Consider the following 20,319-nt stretch of genomic DNA (forward strand, 5'->3'; position numbering starts at 1 on the left):
TGTGCTTGCGCTTTGTAATATCTGTAAACTAAGAATAAAATCCTAAGCCCCCAACCTACTGAACAGGCCCCCTCTTGTCCAAAGGTACTTCGGAGAAACCTGAAAAACTGAGTTCTTGTCCGTAGCAGGAAGGGAGGTGGGACATGCATCATTACAGCCCCTCCCTTTTAGAGTTTAGGCAAAACTGACCAGCATTAATATTAAAACAGAGATTATAAGACTGACAGAACAGATTCTTTGTGGTAATAAGATACCAAATTACAAACAAGACCTAAAGCCATGCAAAGGAGTGTTAAGTCACACCCTACAAACAATAAAATCTGGTTAAATTGTTTTGTTTTGTTTTTTTAATTAACCCGGTATAATGTGGCTTACTTTCTAACCTGACTCTGGTATAGCATCACATGGCAGACAGCAGACCCCTTATATTAACTTAAGCATTCCTTTGAAGTGACTTTCAGTCTTCAGACAAAACTTAACTCTCAACCAATTGCCAACGAAAGAATCCTAAAACACACCTATGACTTATAAGCTCCTCACTTCAAGATATCCTGCCCTTTCAGGCTGAGCTTCTATGTGTTGGGTTATTTCTTTTCCTGTAACTTCTGTCTCCTTAAAATGTTTATGTGGAGGGCCGGGCACAGTGGCTCACGTCTGTAATCCCAATACTTTGGGAGGCCGAGCCGGGTGGATCATCTAAGGTCAGAAATTCGAGACCAGCCTGACCAACATGGAGAAACCCCGTGTCTACTAAAAATACAAAATTAGATGGGCGTGGTGGCACATGCCTATAATCCCAGCCACTCGGGAGGCTGAGGCAGGAGAATCGCTTGAACCCGGGAGGCAGAGGTTGCGGTGAGCTGAGATCACACCATCGTACTCCAGCCTGGGGGACAAGAGCGAAACTCTGTCTCAAAAAAATAAAAATAAAAAAAATGTATATGTGGAGTCCTGATAAGTAACAATGCGGAAGGGGTCCCAGGTAGGGCAGAACAATTGTTCTGAGAAATGGCTCATCACAGACAACCTGCTGGCACGACATCCTGTTCCCAAACACCTCATTCTGCTCATAGCCCCAGCAGCATGACCCATAGAACTTCCCTCCTACCCCTGTCTCTTGCCCGACAGCCCCTTCTCTGCTGCGCTGGCCACTGCACCCTTGCAACATTATCTTCATACTTTCTCTAATAAATCTGCCTTTCTTTACCTGCGGCTGTCTTGGCGCTTACCACCCACCATGACGGCCCCAGCCAGACGCAATGGCAACAGTATCAACCCAAATTGTAATCTGACCGCCTCGGGCCATTTACTCACAGCTTCTTGGGCTCGTGCTTTCTCAGGGCCATGGTCACTCATACTGGCTCAGAATAAGCCTCTTTAAGATATTTTACAGAGTTTGGTTTTTCTGTTAACATACGCTTTGTGATAAACTGGTAAACATAAGTGTTTCTTCAAGTCCTGCGAACTGCTCTAGCAAATTAATCAAACCCAAAAAGTGATGGTGGGAACCTCAACCTGAAGCCAGTCGTCAGAAGTTCTGGAGACCTACCTACACTTGTGACAGGTGCGGGTGGAGGAGGACAGTCTTGGGGACTGAGCCCTCCACCCAGGATCTGAGGCTACCTCCCAGCAGACAGTGTCGGAACTGAATTCAAGGACACTCAGCTGGTAACTGCTGCTTGGTGTGTGAGGAAAGCCCCCACAAATTCGGTCACAGAAGTCTTTTGTGTTGACTGTTGTTGTGTGGTGTGAGGGCAGAGGAGAAACATGGCTTGAGTTTTTCCACTCACACACACACCCCTACAGAGTCCTGTCAGTCAAAAGACAAAGGCCAAACAGATCTAAGGAGCAATTTCAGACAATATATTACACACAGACACAAAAGGCTTTGTTGTATTTGTGCTAACTTTATGCACAAATGAGTGACAACATCAGTGGCTTAGGTCTGTGACCTAAGGTCTTTTTTTTTTTTTTTCATTTGATGTGGTCTTGCTCTGTCACCCAGGCTGGAGTGCAGTAGCACAGTCTCAGCTCACTGCAGCCTCAATCTCCCAAGCCCAAGCAATCCTCCCACCTGAGCCTCCCAAGGAGCTGGGGCCACAGACATGTGCCATCACACCTGGCTAATTTTTAAAAATATTTTTGTAGAGATAGGATCTTGCTACATTGCCCATCTGGTCTTGAACTCCAGGGCTCAAGCAATCCTCCTGCCTCAGCCTCCCAAAGCGCTGGGACTATAGACATGAGCCACTGAGACCAGCCTTAAGGTCTTTTTTAAGCTAAAATTCTCGTATCAATGGGTAGAAGGAATGTCATCTGCAATAATGATTTATGCCAGCAGAGGGGGACAAAACTTACAGTAAATACAGTTTACAAAAATGAAACAAAAGGCAAAAGCTGACTTCCTCTGTTTTCTGATTAATGAGCTCCTGTTACAGGAATACACCACTCCACCACTTCAGCAGTTCATGAGCATAACAGCCTCTCAGCCCAAGAACAGTTTTGCAAATGACAAACCCAAACCTACTGCTCCATTGCATGCCCTATTTATTATTATTTATTTAAATAAATGTATTTATTATGATTTTTTTTTGAGATGGAGTCTCACTCTGTTGCCCAGGCTGGAATGCAATGGTATGATGTCGGCTTACTGCAGCCTCCACCTCCTGGGTTCAAGCGATTCTCCTGCTTCAGCCGTCCAAGTAGCTGGGACTACAGGCATGCACCACCACGTCTGGCTAACTTTTATGTATATATTTTTTTATTACAGATGGGGTTTCACCATGTTGGCCAGGCTGGTCTCAAACTCCTGACCTTAGGTGATCTGCAAGCTTCAGCTTCCCAAAGGGCTGGCATTACAGGCATGAGCCACCACGCCTGGCCTATTTATTATTAAATATTTATTTAAATTAAATTTATTAAGCACTTGTGTAAATTATTTAAATTATTAAATATTTATTTACATAAAATAAATTCATCATATTTCTTTAAATACATGTATTAAAAACGTATTTAAATAAAATACGTTTATTTTCTCATCTGTGACCCATGGACTAGCACCCTGAGTTTTAACTGGTCTACTCAAACCCCGGGGGGCAGACACACAGTTTTCTAGGAGCAGGCAGCCCTTTTACAGGGATCATTCCAGATGCACACCTCTGTACAAGCCCTCCCTACACTAGTGATTTTCCTGAGAGCTGTCCAGCATGTGCCTGTGGTCCGGGCAGCATGCTGGCTCCCCCTCCCATCTTCCCTTTCCCAAGTCCTCCCACTTTACAGAAGAGAGGCCCGCCTGTCATCCATGCAGCAGCTTCCTGCGGTGCTCTGCCCAGAGATGTAGGAACCTCGGGAACATCAAATAAAATCACAATTCAAAATGCTGGTCTTGGTCAATCAAGGCACAATAAACTTGTGGTACGGCTTGCTTTCTCTCTTAAAGAAATGAGAGAGAAATATAGCCATGAAATAGGACAATTCGTTCCATGTTGGGAAACTGTGAACTTAGATATTCTGTAGAGGAGGCGGCGGCAGCAGCAGCAGCAGTGAGGGTTTTATTTCATAGCTTCCCCTCTACCATCCCCCAGCCACTGAAGAACAGTTCACTCCCGCAGAAGAATCCAAGAACAGGGAAGAGGATGGCAGTGAGAAATGCCAAGGGTACTGTCTCATTTCATCCAGGGGACAAACTCATGACAGGGCTCTGTGCTTTATCTGTCTAAGTGACAACTGCAATGTTCAAATCTGTTCAGCAGCGTGTGGGAAACCCAAGGTGCCACAACGCACACGCTTTCCGTGAGCTCACCATCCTCAGGAATGAAAGCCTGGCAGGCACCCTTGCGCGTGGGGACTCGGCTGAGGTCTTAACAACATATTTTGTATTAAAAGGGAAAAGGGGTGAAAAGGTCCATGTTTACTTCCGAAAGATCAAAATTACAACTTCAAAAGAGCAAATAAGGGAGAGCTGAGTTAATACTGTATATGTTCCTGCACATTTACTCAGACTTGCAGGATATTTTCATTCACTTCTTTCAAATGATTGATTACTGGATACTGCACATCTGTGTCCAGGTTGCTTGAATGCAAGTCACTTGTTCACTGGTCCATGACCCCTTTCTTTGCCGGTTTATCTGTTGTCACTGTGTACTTACTGGATTTAGATTAACTACACAGCAACACGTTTGGATTCTACCATAATGTACTTAACAGCAATCATCTATGTGTCTTTTCTAAACCCCACACTTACTAGTCAAATATCTTTTCCTTTTGTTGTAAATTTCCACAAAGATTCAACTGCTGTCTTGCAAGCAAATCACTGATGTACGTACGGGTAGATGAAAAACTAGGCAGGCTAAGAGGTAACCCTCCTGTACATTAAAAAATCCATTCTGTGTGATTAAGATGATTCCTTTCTCAGACTTTGACATGCAGTCCTAATTTATGAAATATATAATTATAAATATTATTTTCATCTTGAAATGAAATACTAATCCATCTATGCAATTCTCAAATGTCCATCTGTCAAGCCTTTTTCAGATGCCTGAGAAAACTGATGTTGGATGCCACTTATTCACAGCTGATGATAAAAATCCGAACAGGAGTAATTTCCAATTTTGTGGGGTTGCTTTTACCCCAGCAGCACCTCATTTACTACATAGAAGGTGCCTCTAAGCGAAAGAAAACAGATGTACTAAGCAGTCATTTAATCATCACCTTCATCATTTAATAAATCTTGCTGAAATCCTTTTTGGTATACTTCCCAGTAAGAAAGTGAATGCCTCTAATGACTGGGCAACTGTTTTGTTTTGTTTTTAACAAGTTAGTTGGTTTGCTTTACCAAAACTGGAAAAGGGGCTACAGATGGCCTCCCCTAAGCGGACGTCTCCAAAATGAATAACGTAAAAATACAAACAGTACTGCCTCTACAGGGCGATCTACATAGCCCAAGCCGAGGCACCTAAATGTCTTCCCTCATGTAGGCTCAGGGCCTGTGTAGGAAAGAAACATGATAGTATTCATGAAAATGCGTCATAAATGCCAATGTACCCTACAAATGATGCTGACAGCATTATTATTACTGTTGATTGATAAAACATCGAGCAGTTAATATACAGCTAAGAATTCTAAGGCATCAGAGTTGTAAATAAGAATTTAGATACAATATTTTGTTAAGTCAACAACAAGATGTGACACAGGGTCCCTCAAGAAATAGCTGATGGCCAAATGAATTTCAAAACGGTCAACTGAAGTACCAAACTTACTGGTTTTTTTGGGTAACCAAGAAAAAGGCACCTGTCATAAATGAAATATACAAGTCCTGTTGGCTTACTGTTGATTCTGACCAACATCTTTAAATATATCCATTAGATCCTTGCACTTCTCACAAGCTGAGTGAGTCATCACCTTCTATACCAGTAGAAATTTGGCAACCAGTCTGTGCATATTATGCACAAAACAGAAGCCATCTACACACAGAAGGAAAACCTAGAGGGAACACTGCCCCTCCTCCCTTAGATAATTACCTTCTTTTGTCTCATCCCTGCTTGCCAGATCACTTTTTCTAGTTTTTCCACTTCTTTTAAAATAGAATCTAGAGTTCAGTCTGGCTGGTATACAATGTCTCCAAGCTCCCTCCCACATGCAGCATAGGTTTAATCAGTATTTTATAAAAGAAGAATCAAGATTAATGAGAGTGTTCAATATTCATAATAGGCCCGAGTTATTTCTGAAGAAGGATGGCTCTTTTGTTCTTTCTCTCTTTAATATATCACAGAGGGAACAGGCCACAGTGTCTGTGCCCCACCGGAATACGTCATCAACAAGCCAAGGAGACTGACTGGTGGGCAGGTCAGCCAAGTAATGAGAGAGACGCCTGATGAATGTGAACACGTGGGCCATAAATACAATACAGCCCAGGTGGCACAAAACGCAGCGAAGCCCGCAGTATTCGGGTTAGTCTGAGCCCCTGGGAAGGAGTTGAGATGACAATAGAAACACAGAGCAAATCCCAAAAGTGTCTGAATAAAAATTTGCCATCATGTAGCGAGTGCCATTGTAAGCATTTATTACCTGATTGATGTCATTTGTGAAAAGTCACCACAACCACCATGCTGTTTCCATTTAGGAGGTGAAGACAAGGCAAAGTTATTGCCATCTGTTTGTCTTCAGTGCAGCCCCACACAGGCACTCCCGTAACCCTTTGGTCCTGGAGTTTGGGAGAGCAGGGGTCCCAGATTCTCCCACACACAGGCGACACCCGGCACAGTAGGCCAGCTGTGGGTGACCTGAGACCACCTACATGCTAGGTTTGACAGGGGACCTTTGCAGAGAATCAAACAGCAACCGTAGGGAATGAGCTGACCTTAGCTGAGATGGAACAAAATGCTCACAGAGCCTCTTTTCAATCCACTGTCCACACTGCCTCCCAAAGGGATCGTTCCAAAAGCAAATGTGTTCAAGCTGCTCTCCCTGCTGAAAACCTTTCAATGGTTGACCACTGCTTACAGCATAATTTGCAATCCCTTCTATGTCCTGAAAATCCCCCAGGGCCTGGCTCTCTGCCACCTGGGTTTTGGCTGTGCCCTTTTTTACCACCTTTGCTCTAGCTTCCTGAGCTGCCCTCGGCTCCCCCACTGGGCCCGCCTTCATCTCCACCGTGAAGCTTCAGCTCTGGCGTCACCTCCTCGAAGAAGGTGGAAGTACCCCACCACTGCGAGTGGGGTGCCCCCCTCCTCTGTGTTCTCCAGACATCCTTATACTCTTGGATGTCTGCTTTCGGATGGCTCGTCATTCTCCCTTGCTAAAGCCCTGGAATGCAGAGATCGCGTGCTATTTGTGTTGGTAACTGAGCCGGATCTGGCGTGGCTCAGAGCAAATGCTCAATGTTTGGTGAGTGACACCCAGTGCCTGAGGCAGCTCCAGCCGGTTGCCCAAAGTGCTGCCCTTTAGAAGCAACCAAGGGCAGTCAGGAGCTCTGGTCTGACACCAATAACGAGGTGTGGACTATCCCCCATCAGAAGGAATAAGTTTCCACGAGACCAGTGGCATCCAGCCAATGCCATTCATGATGAAGAGGATCCAGGCTGGAGTTTTTTAGGCAACAGTAACAAATGATGACTTTAGTCTACAGAGAGAGAATACAGATAAAAGAAAGCAGGGGGTTTTTTTCTTTATTACTGAAAATAAGCAAAGGCCGTGCCTCAAAACAAGACAGAATGGCCTCTCCCTCCTATCATATTTCAAAATTCATCTACTCCCAGACAATCTGAAGAGGTTTCCTTCTCGTTACAAGGGGAAGGGGGTGTGGATTTTAGGTCAGCAGATTTATTGTTTCCAGATGTTTGCAGCTCTGGGATTTGCTGAAGGATTTCAGAGAGCAGTGGTGAGGCGCATCAGGAGGTGGGGAGAGCAGAACGGAGAGAGAGACAACAGCCACATGAGCAGGAGACAGAGCTCTTGAAGTCATAGGGGTGACATCTCTGCAAATTACCCTGAGGACGAGGCTAGAGGCCCTTTGCTATGGCCACATGACCTTAAAAGAAACACGCATGAACTAAAGACATTTGTTTTTAAACTAAATGAAGAGCATCATTTTCCCATTTTAAACACCTGACAAAATCTATAGGGCAGGTTCCTGTGCCAGCAAAACAAGACTGAGCTTCCGCAACACTGGCAAGGCTTTGCCCTCCTAACAGTAGAAGACAGTTATTCTTTTGGGGAATCCTCCCTGCAGGACCTTTTCTGTAAATCTGTTGTCAGGATCTACGGGCAGATCTTTGCAGCCCTGGAGGAAAAAGAGCAGCTCTAAGGGTTGGAAGTTCCATCTGAAACTCTGTCCATTTGATTTACAGCCACATCTGGGACTTGAAAATGTTTAGGAAGTAAAAGTGAGAGAAGGAGAAAGCTTGGGGGAATATTCCATTTTGACCCCAAGAGACGCTGTCCTCTGATAGTTTACTGAAGTTACAGATAATAGATGGACTTCCATGGCAGTGTATACATTAGGAAACGTGGCCCATAAAAGACCTAAATACATAACCGTCTACACTGGTTAACTCCCTCTGTAACAACACTCTTCATCAGAACAAAAACATTTCCAAACCTATTGTTGATCTTATTACAGTGAAATTCACACTATGAATCATTTAGTATACCCAGCACTTTTTTTCCAGGTTTCCCCATGCCATTCACCAGCATAACAAAAACAACAAAAGAACCTTAGCAGACTGTGTAAATAATAAACAAAGATAGGCAACAAACATAATATTAATGTATAAAATGCTTTTAATGTACTTGATAGCCATAAGCTTGCAATTTAATAAATATTTTGCATTTTTTTGTTAATTCATATGAAAAGACAAATACTCTCTTTGCTTTTACAAAAATTAAATAAATTTTAAAGTAATGCATATTTTTTTCCATTCAACAGGTCTAGGTTTGTAATATGCAGAATTTTTCATACCCAAGACAACCAAAATAAAGTTTAAAAATAAATAGGGCAATCTTTTATTCTTTGTTTTTTGCCTTTTGCTTGTTTTTATCAAGCCTTTAAAGCAGAATGAGTCCTCCACATCTGGGAGACCCACGGAGAGTGCATGTTAATCCAGTAGACTGTTAATAACAGTGGACTGACTACCTCGTTCCACTCCCTTGATAAACACGCTGACTGATACTTATGCTGTACTACTGAGTGCTCCTCTAGGCCTGGCATGTTTTGGCTCACACCAGGTGAGCTCAGTGTTGACCAAAAGTCAATGTCTTTGCTCTGAAACCTGATGTGACCCTCGAATACTATGGAAACTGTTGAAACACACATGGGAAAAGAAAATTGCTATTTCTATAAAAACTTAAGTTGAATGCTTTGGAGAGACATAGGAAAGACGGGTTACTTAAAAAATCTGCTGTCAAATTAGGTGTGAGTGAATTAACTCAAAAGTCTGCAAAATAAGGGGATAGGGAGTTGGGGGAGGTATTTAAAAAATCGAGAGAACTTTGCATTCAGGTAGCTTTGCTCTTCTCTAAAGAAACCCAAACTGGAACCTGAAACTGACACATTATGGGTGTTGTTTATTGTAAGAAAGACCAAACACGATTCCTCTCAGTAGACCAACACTCACAACAAAACAAGACTTGGGATATGTTGAAGGATTGGCAAATAAATGTCCATTCATATATTTTAAGTTAAAATGTTCAAGGTATGTATTGTTCGTTTTTAATGATCAAGGTGGGTAAGTGGGCTTCCAAATAGGGTGAACAGAAAATAAAGCAGCTGACCAATGGAGTTGTATATGAAATAGATAAACAGATCTGAGAAAGTCTGCCTTGGCTCCTATCCTCTGAAAATATCCAGGAGTAAAATAAATCAGAATTCGGCCTGGTGCGGTGGCTCATGCCTGTAATCCCAGCACTTTGGGAGGCCAAGGCAGGCAGATCTCTTGAGGCCACGAGTTCGAGACCAGCCTGGCCAACATGACAAAACCTTGTCTCTACTAAAAATACAAACATTAGCCAGGTGTGGTGGCACACGCCTGTAATCTCAGCTATTCAGAGACTGAGGCAGGAGAATCGCTTGAACCCAGGAGGCGGAGGCTGCAGTGAGCCAAGCTCGCGCCACTGCACTCCAGCCTGGGTGACAGAGCCAGACTCTGTCTCAAAAAATATAAAATAAAATCACAATAGAACCCAGAGAGCATGTCATGGCTAGGTTTTTCTACAGCTTCACATTCTTGGACTATATTTACTACCACAGAAGGAGGGTTTCAGGAAGCAGAAACAAAGGCAAAGCGATGCCACCATTAAAGCCAGAAGATTTCCATAATAGCCCTCCCTCTTCCCCATCTTTCAGTATCAAGAGCCCAAACTCATCCTATCCCTGCCCCACAAAACTGCTTATAGGAACACTGGGGGAAGAGGCTGCCCCTTACCTTCTGACGCTGCTGAATGTTGGCCACAGTGTCAGGCTGAAAGTCCAGCTTGTCTGTGCGGCATAGTTTCCAGTAGAGGATGACAACAATCACCATCACCACCAGCACCGGGATGACCACGCCAACAATGACCCACAAGTTGTTGCTCTGGGATTCCGGAGACGGCCTCTTCACCCTGTCGACAGCTGCAGACAAAGAAGAAAGGTCTTTCAATAATTCCTTCACTCATGTACTAGATTGCACGTGTCTTCTACAAGAAACTCAGAAGTCCCTGACATTTCAGCTCAAGATAGCTGGTTCCAGGTTATAATCTCCTGATGACAGGAAATGTGACCAGCAGAGAAACACAACATATAATGTTACATCTAGAATACATTGGGGATCACAACGACATATGGATGTATCCAAAGGTACATGGCTGAATTAATGGCAAAGCTCGGTTAATTCCAGGTCTCCTGATTTCCAGTTTATTCCACTAGCTCACCCCTAACTTATCACTGCAGGATATTTCCATACCAAAACTGGTTCTGTACAACTTTGTACAAAGGCAGTTCTCTTCAAAAGTGGAGAGAAAAACAGCTGTGTCTCCAGAACACAGTCCTGCCGGCTGCATCAAGTACCGCAGGACTCACACCCTCCCAGATCACATAAAGCACATGCATCTCAACTAGGAGTTTATGGAAGAAAACCCTTCACCTCTTTCTCCCTTCCCTCACTACTCCAAGTTTCTCGTGTTCACAAATGTTTATTAAGTGTGCTGGACACAGTTTGAAAGTTGGGACTCAACAATGAACAAGCAAAGTCCCTCGAGGTGCTTAGGTCCTAGTGGGGGAAAGGAGAAATGATCAAGTAAATGAATCACTGAATAATTTCATATCGCACTAGTGCCAAACACAAAGCAAAACAGAGTAAGGAGATACGACATGTGCACCAATGCAACTGGTCGTTTCCCCTTCAGCAATGAAAAATGACAAAGAGATGCTGATGTTTGTAGCAGCGCTATTCACAATAGCCTAAAAGATGAAAAGAACCCAAATGCCCATCCACAGACGAATGAATGAACAAAATGTGGTACAGACACACAATGGAATATCATTCAGCTTTAAAAGGGAAGGAAATTCTACACATGCTGCTACACAGATGTGCCTTGAAAACATCATGATAATGGAAAAAGCCAGTCACAAAAGGACAAAATGTATGATTCTACCTATATGAGGTATCTAGAAAAAACTCATAGAAAGCTTCTGCTTGGAATGATGAAGAAATTCTGGAAATGGATAGTGGTGATGGTTACACAGCCTTGTGAATGTACTGAATGCCACTGCAGTATACACTCAAAAGTGTTAAATTGTTATATTTCTTGATGTATATTTTACTGCAATTAAAAAAGAAGGAAGATGATCCTTATGTTTTCCAAAATGAAGCTTCACTGTGTTAATTTGGAAACTGAAGTCCTAATAAGCGTCCCATAAGCACTGCCTTCATTGCCCCACCTGTGTCTCTCTCTAAACCTCTGAAACATGACTCATCGAAACGGCAATATTTAAGCTACCAGTTGTCCACTTTCACACGAAGCAAATCTTACTCATTTTGGATCTGCCACTCCCCACCCTGCTGCCACACCCACCCCACCCGGCCTCCACTCCTCTTTCACGGCTTAGGACAGTTGCACTTCAACTCCTCGGCCACTTAATGTCCTTTACTAGCTCTTTGTTTTGCACATGGTGCCTTATTGTTCATTTAAAATGCTTCCTATTGTATAAATGGATAATCTGTTAAGTGCTACGCTTCTGCACTCATTCATCCGGTCTTGACACCAAATCTTGTCTTTTCAAAAACATCTTAGTTGTCATGGGCAGGGACCAAGTCTTATGCTCCTTTCATATCCTATGACAGTTAACACCTGCTATGGGATCAAAAGGTATCTGCTCAGAGATGTAATAACAAAAAGGTTCTTGGTGCTGGTTTAATTTTGGGTTTAGACTGAGGGAGTGGCAAGGGAGGGAGCAAGCATTCTAAATCAAATGCACCAGGGAAAAAAGCACAGATTAGAGCAGAGGCTGCATGGGATGCGGTAAAAAGCAACAAAGTGTGAAAAACTTGTGTTTTTTAATTTGGGCTGAATATAGTTAATATATGTAGCTCATTTTGCATAAAAGCAACGGACAATATAGAAGTAGGGACAGGATCAAACTGAGAAGCTGAGACAACTGAACACTCTTCTTAGTTCTTTGTGGGTGGGGTTGGTTGGTTGTTTTTTTCTTTTTGAGATAGGGTCTCATTCAGTCACTCAGGCTAGAATGTGGTGGCACAATCAAGCTTACTTGCAGCCGAGACCTCCTGGGCTCAGGTGATCCTCCTGCCTCAGACCCCCAAGTAACTGGGACCACAGGCACGCCCCACCATGCCCAGCTAGCTTATTATTATTATTATTTGTAGAGATGGGGTCTTGCTATGTTTCCCAGCCTGGTCTTGAACTCCTGGGCTCAAATGATCCTCCTGCCTCTGTCTCCCAAAGTGCTGAGATTACAGGCGTGAGCCACCGCACCTGCCCTCTTCTTACTCTAACCTAGGAAAACCCTGATGAGGCAGAGGTTGATCAAACTAGGCCCTGACACCAGTGTCCTGGGTCTGCCTTTGGGCTATCCCTGGTGTTGGCTGAGGCTTCCTTCAATCGCCAGCCCTGAGATCCCAGGATCTTTACCCACGTGGTTTTCGGTACAAAACTGAGGAAAACAGGTGCAAGATCAGATCAGAAAGGTGCCCATATCCTATTGCAATTAGCTGTTTAAAATGTCAAGTGCTTGGCTGGAGTAGGGCACGTCTCCTACAATCAGGAATAGCATATATGAAGAACTGTAATGAACTGCTTTTGTTATTTTTTGCTCACTGCTTTGGAGGAGAACACATCAATATGTGATCATATCTCACGTACACAAACACAAACTGCCAATGGTTATTTTGCTTAAACTCTCCCATCATCTTCCATAAAATAGAGAAATCATGCCCATCAGCTCTTATCTTGGTTGGTCTCTAGGAACAAGTACAGATTTCATAAAAACCTTCTACTATCAAAGATAATTTTAAAGCTATCATTTTTTTAAAAATTGTCTTTATCTCCTACATGTTTTCTGTAAAGATTTTTCTGTATTCTCTGATGCTGAATTCCCTCTAAACATTTACCTGCTTGCAGGATCATAAAGGAAAAACACTGACATTAAAAGAGGAGTCTGGGCCAGGCGTGTTGGTTCATGGTTGGGATTCCAACACCTTGGGAGGTCAAGGTGGGAGGATCGCTTGAGTCAGGGATTCAAGACCAGCCTGGGCAACATGGCAAGACCCTGTCTCTACAGATAATAAGAAAAAAATAGCCGGGTGTAGTGGTGGTGACTGTGGTCCTAGCTACTCAGGAGACTGAGGCAGGAGGATCGCCTGAGCCCAGGAGTTTGTGGCTGCAGTGAGCTATGATCAAGCCACTGCACTCCAGCCTGGGTGACTGAGCAAGACCCTTTCTCAAAAAAAAAAAAAAAAAAAAAAAAAATAGAGGAATCTGATTCACACCCTAAAGGACTATTTAGAAAAATACACTCTTCCATGTGCCTCCTTTTTCTTCATTTTTAAATACTCAAAATCTGTGAGGTGGGGCCGGGCACGGTGGCTCACACCTGCACTAATCCCAGCACTTTGGGAGGCCCAGGCGGGCGGATCACAAGGTCAAGAGATCGAGACCATCCTGGCCAACATGGTGAAACCCCGTCTCAACTAATAATACAAAAATTAGCTGGGCATGGTGGTGTGCTCCTGTAGTCCCAGCTACTTGGGAGGCTGAGGCAGGAGAATCACTTGAACCCGGGAGGCAGAGGTTGCAGTGAGCCGAGATCACACCACTGCACTCCAGCCTGGCGACAGAGTGAGACTCCATCTCAAAAAAAAAAAAAAAACAAATCTGTGAGGTGGAAAGGAAAGTACTGACAGCAGCCAGGGCCAGGCAGGCAGGAGTGGAACATTCCAACAATAATAAAGAAACATCAAAATACCTCTGTCTACACTGTGGAGTGGTGTGAGGATAGGTGGGAGAGAAACAGGGCTGAAAAGGGGAAGGATCAAGGACTTCTTTGTGTTAAAAGACCCCGAAGGAAGCCAGTAAATTCAGGGTGCACCTCCCAGCTTCCTGCATGACTCACTGTCCCCGCCAGTGTTCAAAGTATGACACAGAAGATTTTGGAATAAATACAGAGCAAACACATTTTGCCTCAGACAAAATTTATAAAAAAAAATAAGTAGTACAGGAATGAGTGACAGATATTAAAGTTGATGTACTATAAATCACTATAACACCCCACCTACAAAATGCTAGGTAGAAAAAACAGCAGTGGAGGCTAAACCTACAAGCAATTGAAATTCAAATAAAGAAGGTCTTGGTGAATGAATTTTAACAACTGGCACTTCACTATCAGGGTTATACATACGTCGGAATGCTTTACATTCAGAGCTCACTGTCAGAACGAGCCTGGCTTTGGAGCCCAGCACAGCACAGACGACAACACCTCAGGCACTTACGCTGGGCAATGGCACCTTGAATTCGGTAGCCCAAGATGATGGCTGCTCTCTGGAGGTCCATCTTGTTAATCAGGTCCGAAGACTTGACTGCACTGAGTCTTTCTCCATCTTGATCCTCCACAAAGTAGATGAGCTGTACAGGATTGTCATCTCCCTCCAGCCTCGACACATTTACCACCTGAAAGATAGCAGAAAACCATTCACATTGCAGAAGCTCGTGTTTCTAGATGCCCTCTCTCAGGTTGCTGAATCCTGACTGTGTCACTCAGGATTTATTCCAATCCTCATAATAAGCTCCGTAAGCCATTCAGGGGCCCAGAATCACCATGGTGCTCTCTGTTGATGGGAAGAGGGACAGTGGAGAGTTCCTCTGTGTGGAGTAACAGGTTGCTTCATCTCGCTCTACATCTTTTCTGGGGCAAAGGGGCAGGGAGGCTGCACAGAACCAGGGCTGGCGAGTCCAGGTGGTCTAGAATCATCCCCACAATCTCTGACGTGCTGACCACATCATAAAAGAGCATCGTCCTCCCAACATTAACTGTAGGATTAGGTACATCCTTGGTTCTCTGAAACTATTAGTGGTTCTACCCAATCCTTTCTTCAGTCTATTGGTATTTCCTCCTCATTCTTCTAGGGCAGGGCTTCTCAACCTCAGCTCTACTGACACTCCCTTGACGTGGGGCGCATTGTAGATGGTTAGTGGTATCCCTGCCTTCTACCCACCACCACCAGGTGCCCCCACCCTACACCACCCAAGGTACAACCAAAAACATCTCCAGACACTGCCAGATCCACCCTGGCGGACAAAATCACCCCCACCCACCACTGATCTATGGACAATAAACCTCATAAATTCATAATCTTGTGGGCCAAATAGTACTTTGATTCATCCCAAAACTTCTCTCTCTCTGGTGTTAAAAGGCAGTCTTTTTATGCCCTTATTTCAAAATCTAGCACACTTGACATATCATACCTTTTCATTTCACTCTATTTCTCTAATAATATGTAACATTTTTATTACCCCCTTAGATTCCAGCAAAACTCTGAACTTCTGTCCTGAGAAAAGGATCAGCGATGGCTCCAAGCTCCTTATTTTACACATGCCATTTAAATTGCTGGTCTCTACATTTGCCATTGGCAACATGCAGCTGCTACTTCTCTGTCCACACATATGGATTTGTAACACCACCCTGTGCTCTGGACACAGCTGCTGGACCCCTCCTTCACCATGGGAAACTTCTGGCAGATCAGCAATTTCATGATTTCACTGTGAACTCCTTCTTCCAGACCGTGTCTAAAGATCCTTAACAACACACGTCCAAACCCTCTTCCCTCAACAATCTGTTCTCTATGCTTTGTCCTGAGAAGGACTCATTGTCTTGCCCTCTGGCTGCCGTTTCAAAGCCAATTTCCTGACCACTTCTGTTCCCCAGCCACCTACTCCCTCCCTGACAACGGTACTCTGGTGATTAATTTTTTATTAGCTTTTAGAATGGAATGCTATCCAAGGGCTAGTGAAAAGGAAGGAGATTATATCCACCTGTCTCTCTACCCATGTACCTACTTATTCCATTTTAAAAGTTCTAATAAATTTTAAAAGTATAGTTTCTTCTTCTAGAAATCACAGTCCCCAAAATCCAGTGATACCCACCTTGATTAAAGATTCTACAAGTCTGTCTAGTGCTACAGTTTGGATGTTGGACCCCCTCCAACTCTCCGGTCGAAATGTGATCCCCGATGGTGGTGGTGGGGCCTAATGGGAGGTATCTGAGTCACGGAGGCAGATCCCTCATGAATGGCTTGCTGCTGTCCTCGACGTAGTGAGTTCTGAGCTCTACTAGTTCCTGAGAGAGCTGGTGTTAGAAAGGGCCTGGCATCTCCCTCCCCTCTCTCTTGCTTCCTCTCTCACCATGCGATTTCTACACTGGCTTCCCTTCGCCTTCCAGCAAGAGGGGAAGCAGCCTGAGGCCCTCGCCATGACACCAGCACCATGCTTTTTGTACAGCCTGAAGAACCATGAGCCAAATAAACCTCTTTTCTTTACAAACCCAGCCTCAGGTATTCCTTTATGGCAACATCAATGGACTAAGATGTCCAGGCAGATAGTAAGCCAGGAAAATCTAATCCCAGCATCCTTTCTAGACTACTGCCTATCAGATTCCTACCTGGAACGCTTATAACCATGGTATTAGGGAGTCATCATCACTTTGGTTAACATTTTCAATTTCAGAAATTATTTTCTGAGCAAAATCACATCTCTCTAGAAATTACATAGCCAATTAATGTTGAAAAACACATGCAAAAAAATATATAAAGAATAAAATGAAAATCACCTAAAATTCAACCAACCAAAGAAAATCACTGTAAACATTTTTGCATTTTCCTTCTACTCTTTCTCCATGAATTCTGTATTAACATTTGGATTACATGGCATACATACTTTTGTAGCCTCTCTTGAGTTTTTTTTGTTTTGTTTTGTTTTGTTTTTTTGAGACAGAGTCTCACTCTGTCCCCGAGGCTGGAGTGCATTGGTGTGATCTCAGCTCACTGCAACCTCCACCTCCCGGGTTCAAGTGATTCTCATGCCTCAGCCTCCTGAAGAGCTGGGATTACAGGCACACACCACCATGCCCGGATAATTTTTGTATTTTTAGTAGAGATGAGGTTTCACCATGTTGGCCAGGCTGGTCTTGAACTCCTGGCCTCAAGTGATCCACCCGCTCGGCCTCCCAAAGTGCTGGGATTAGAGGTGTGAGCCATTGCACCCAGCCCACTTGAGCATTTTTCTATACCACTCACTAATTTTTTTTTAAAAGACTGCATAAAATTCCAACACATAAAGATTTACTATAATTTTATTTACCCATTCCCCAATTGCTGGACATCCAGGTTGTTTCAACATTTTCACTTTTACAAATTAAGTTTTGATGAACAGCCGTGTAACACTGTACACAAATCCTTGTCTACACCTTCATGTTTGGTCACTCCAAGGGGGAAGAGAAGCAGAGCATGACTTATAAGCAATCTATCAGATGGCACATTAGCCTGGATGTGCCACTTTTACAAACCTGCATGCCTACTAAGGGAGCTTGCATGTCAAATTTAGCACCGTATTATACACTTTCATGGTATCCTATAACTATTTCATGTGCAGAAGTTAACTCACACCTAGACCTTGGGCTCTATGAAGCCAGGGATTGTTGAATAAGGCAAAGCTTTTATAATTTATTCTAACTTTTATTCTTTGTTGATACTTATTTGTTTAATGATTACTCTCGATTGTGATTCGTTTTTAAATTTCTCTGTAACTTACTGCATCTGGCAAAGGAACTATTTTAGAAACCTAAGGACTACATTTCTGGGAGGGGGACAAAGAGTAATGATGAGAGGGACACACTGGTAAAAGGGCTAGAGGACGCTGATGCAGTTCTAGGCAACACTTCCCTGCTCCCGCCCACCCCCACCAACAGCCAATGTCATTTGCGTCTTTTTCTCTAATACCTCTAACCCACCCACCTCCCTACCCTGCCTGCCAGCCCACACCCCCTGCTTCAGAGTTCTACCCTGGTTTCCTGTTTCTGAAATGTCATAGCTCTAAATATCCCATTTTCGTAGTTCAACAAGTCAGCATTTGGTAAAGAAAAAAATCCACATAATTCATATGGAGATGGAAATGAATGACAGCCCCAACCTCCAACTTTCTGTGAGTATGCGCATTTTTAAATGGGTCACGTTTCAATTCAAACAAATCTGTCTTTTGTAACCTGTCTGCCAGTTTACCAAGTAAAGAAGATTTAGGGTAATATGAGACAACCAGGTGTCTCCGGTGGCGGGTACCTGTAGTACCAGCTACTCAGGAAGCTAAGGCAAAAGAATCACTTGAACCCAGGAGTCGGAGGTTGTAGTGAGCTGAGATCATGCCACTGCACTCCAGCCTGGGTGACAGAGCAAGACTCTGTCTCAAGAAGAAAGAAAAGAAAAGGAAAAGAAAAGGAAAAGAAAAGAAGGAAGGAAGGAAGGAAGGAAGGAAGGAAGGAAGGAAGGAAGGAAGGAAGGAAGGAAAAAGAAAGGGAAGAAAAGAAAGAAAGAGAAAGAAAGAAAGAAAGAGAAAGAAAGAAATAAAGAAAGAAAGAGAAAGAAAGAAGCTCAAGTGAAGAGAGGCTACAAAAGGATGTATGCAGTGTCATCCAAATGTTAATAGAGAATTCATGGGGAAAAAAGAATGGAAGGAAATATGCTGAAATGTTTACAGTGATTTTCTTTGGTTGGCTGAATTTTAGGTGATTTTCACTTTATTCTTCACACATTTTTTTACATGTGTTTTTAAAAATTTCTCTAATTGGCTATGTAATTTCTAGAGAGATGTGATTTTGCTCAGAAAATAAATTTAAAAATGAAATTGAAAATGTTAACCAAAATGATGACTCCATAATACTATGGAAGCAGAGAAGATGAAATGCTCAAGCAGAGGGCAGCACATCTCCCTCTATCCGATCTCCTATGGTCTCTTCCAGTTGAATGAGTTATCGCTACGATGCTATCAATAATACTGACCATTCTATCAAACAGGCTACATTTTTGTTAATTAAAAACTACTATTTGATAAACGAGGTCCTGTGATGATATGGCAACCCAGTAAGACAATTCTGCTCTGCTCCGCAAGGTCTATTGTTATACTACCACTTACTATGGGCTTGGTAAATGTTTGTCTAGACTCCAGTTGAACTGAAATGCTGCCAGATTCAGCAGCTACCCAATATAGCGATCAGTGGAAATCAGAAATTTCTCATGGCACTTCTCGTTTGCATGAAAATACAGGGTTTTAGATGGAGTGTGCACTCACACACAAGCGCTGTCTCTCTCCCTCTCTCTCCTTCCCCTCCTCCTTTGATGTGGAGTACCTGCACCACACTGTTCCCTGCAGCTACAGTGGCCCTTCTCCACATCCGCCTTCTGGTGGAAACCTCGCTGAGCAGCTGGGCCAGCTTGCGTTCCATCTCGGCTTGAAACACTTCATTCTGGAGTTGCTTCTCCACGACGCCCAGGAGAACTACATTTAAATGAAAACATACGTGGCACCCAAAACAAGTCAGCAGTAAAAAAACAGGGGGTGTGTGTGTGTGTGTGTGTGTGTGTGTGTGTGCGCATATGTATTTGAAATTAATGCAAGATTGCCATAAAATGCCAATTCCTAGACAGGAAACATCAGAAGGAGAAAAAGTGATCATGAATGGGGAGAGTCCAGGAAATGCAGCCCATGAGAGCTCCAAGCTCTCAGTGTTACCCAGACTGGTGACCAGAAGTCCCAGGAACTCAGCACTGCAGGAGCTTTGGCGCGAAGAGCGCCTACACAAGATCAAACATTTTGTCTGCACTTATCTCAACACTTCTGGAATTGGTGTGAGTTCACTGTCTTGCCTTGAGACTTGGACTCACAAACTAACTTGAAAAAAGGAAGCCTGCCCATCTTTAGTTATCTACTTCAGACAAGATGATCTCAACAGACAATCACTTGCCAGCGTCGTCTGGGAGGAAGGAGCATGTGCTTTTCAACCAGAACTGGTTTAAGTTTTCTTTGAGATACAACCATGGGCAAGTTACTTAATTGCTATGGAAATTATCTGGAAAAGATCGCTGATGGCACCATGCAAAGCGGTAGGGCCTTGACGTGGGATGCTGTGCGTTCAGCAAGGAGAACTTGCAAGGTGCAGGAACCCCGTGAATGGCAACTATCACTACCCCACACGCTCTCTCGTGCCCAGCTAGTTCCTGTGCTGCATGCACACTGGACAGCTGGTGAGTACGTAACTACTGTCCAGACTTTTGTGCACTAGGTTAG

General features: G+C 43.6%; 1 protein-coding gene across 3 annotated transcripts in view; it reads right to left on the minus strand.

Moving 5' to 3' along the window:
* Nucleotides 1-20,319, minus strand: part of KIAA1549 (KIAA1549 ortholog) — a 117,100-nt gene that overhangs the window by 82,141 nt on the left and 14,640 nt on the right. For all 3 annotated transcript variants that reach the window (XM_058427099.1, XM_058427098.1, XM_058427100.1), the window contains exons 7-9: nucleotides 19,382-19,530; nucleotides 14,481-14,658; nucleotides 9,921-10,105 (exon numbers count right to left, since the gene is read on the minus strand). In XM_058427099.1, the coding sequence (XP_058283082.1) occupies nucleotides 9,921-10,105; nucleotides 14,481-14,658; nucleotides 19,382-19,530 (512 nt within the window). The remainder of the gene's footprint in view (nucleotides 1-9,920; nucleotides 10,106-14,480; nucleotides 14,659-19,381; nucleotides 19,531-20,319) is intronic.

Source organism: Hylobates moloch, unplaced genomic scaffold (assembly GCF_009828535.3).
Source record: "Hylobates moloch isolate HMO894 unplaced genomic scaffold, HMol_V3 SCAFFOLD_1, whole genome shotgun sequence".
In the NCBI taxonomy this organism is placed as follows: domain Eukaryota; kingdom Metazoa; phylum Chordata; class Mammalia; order Primates; family Hylobatidae; genus Hylobates; species Hylobates moloch.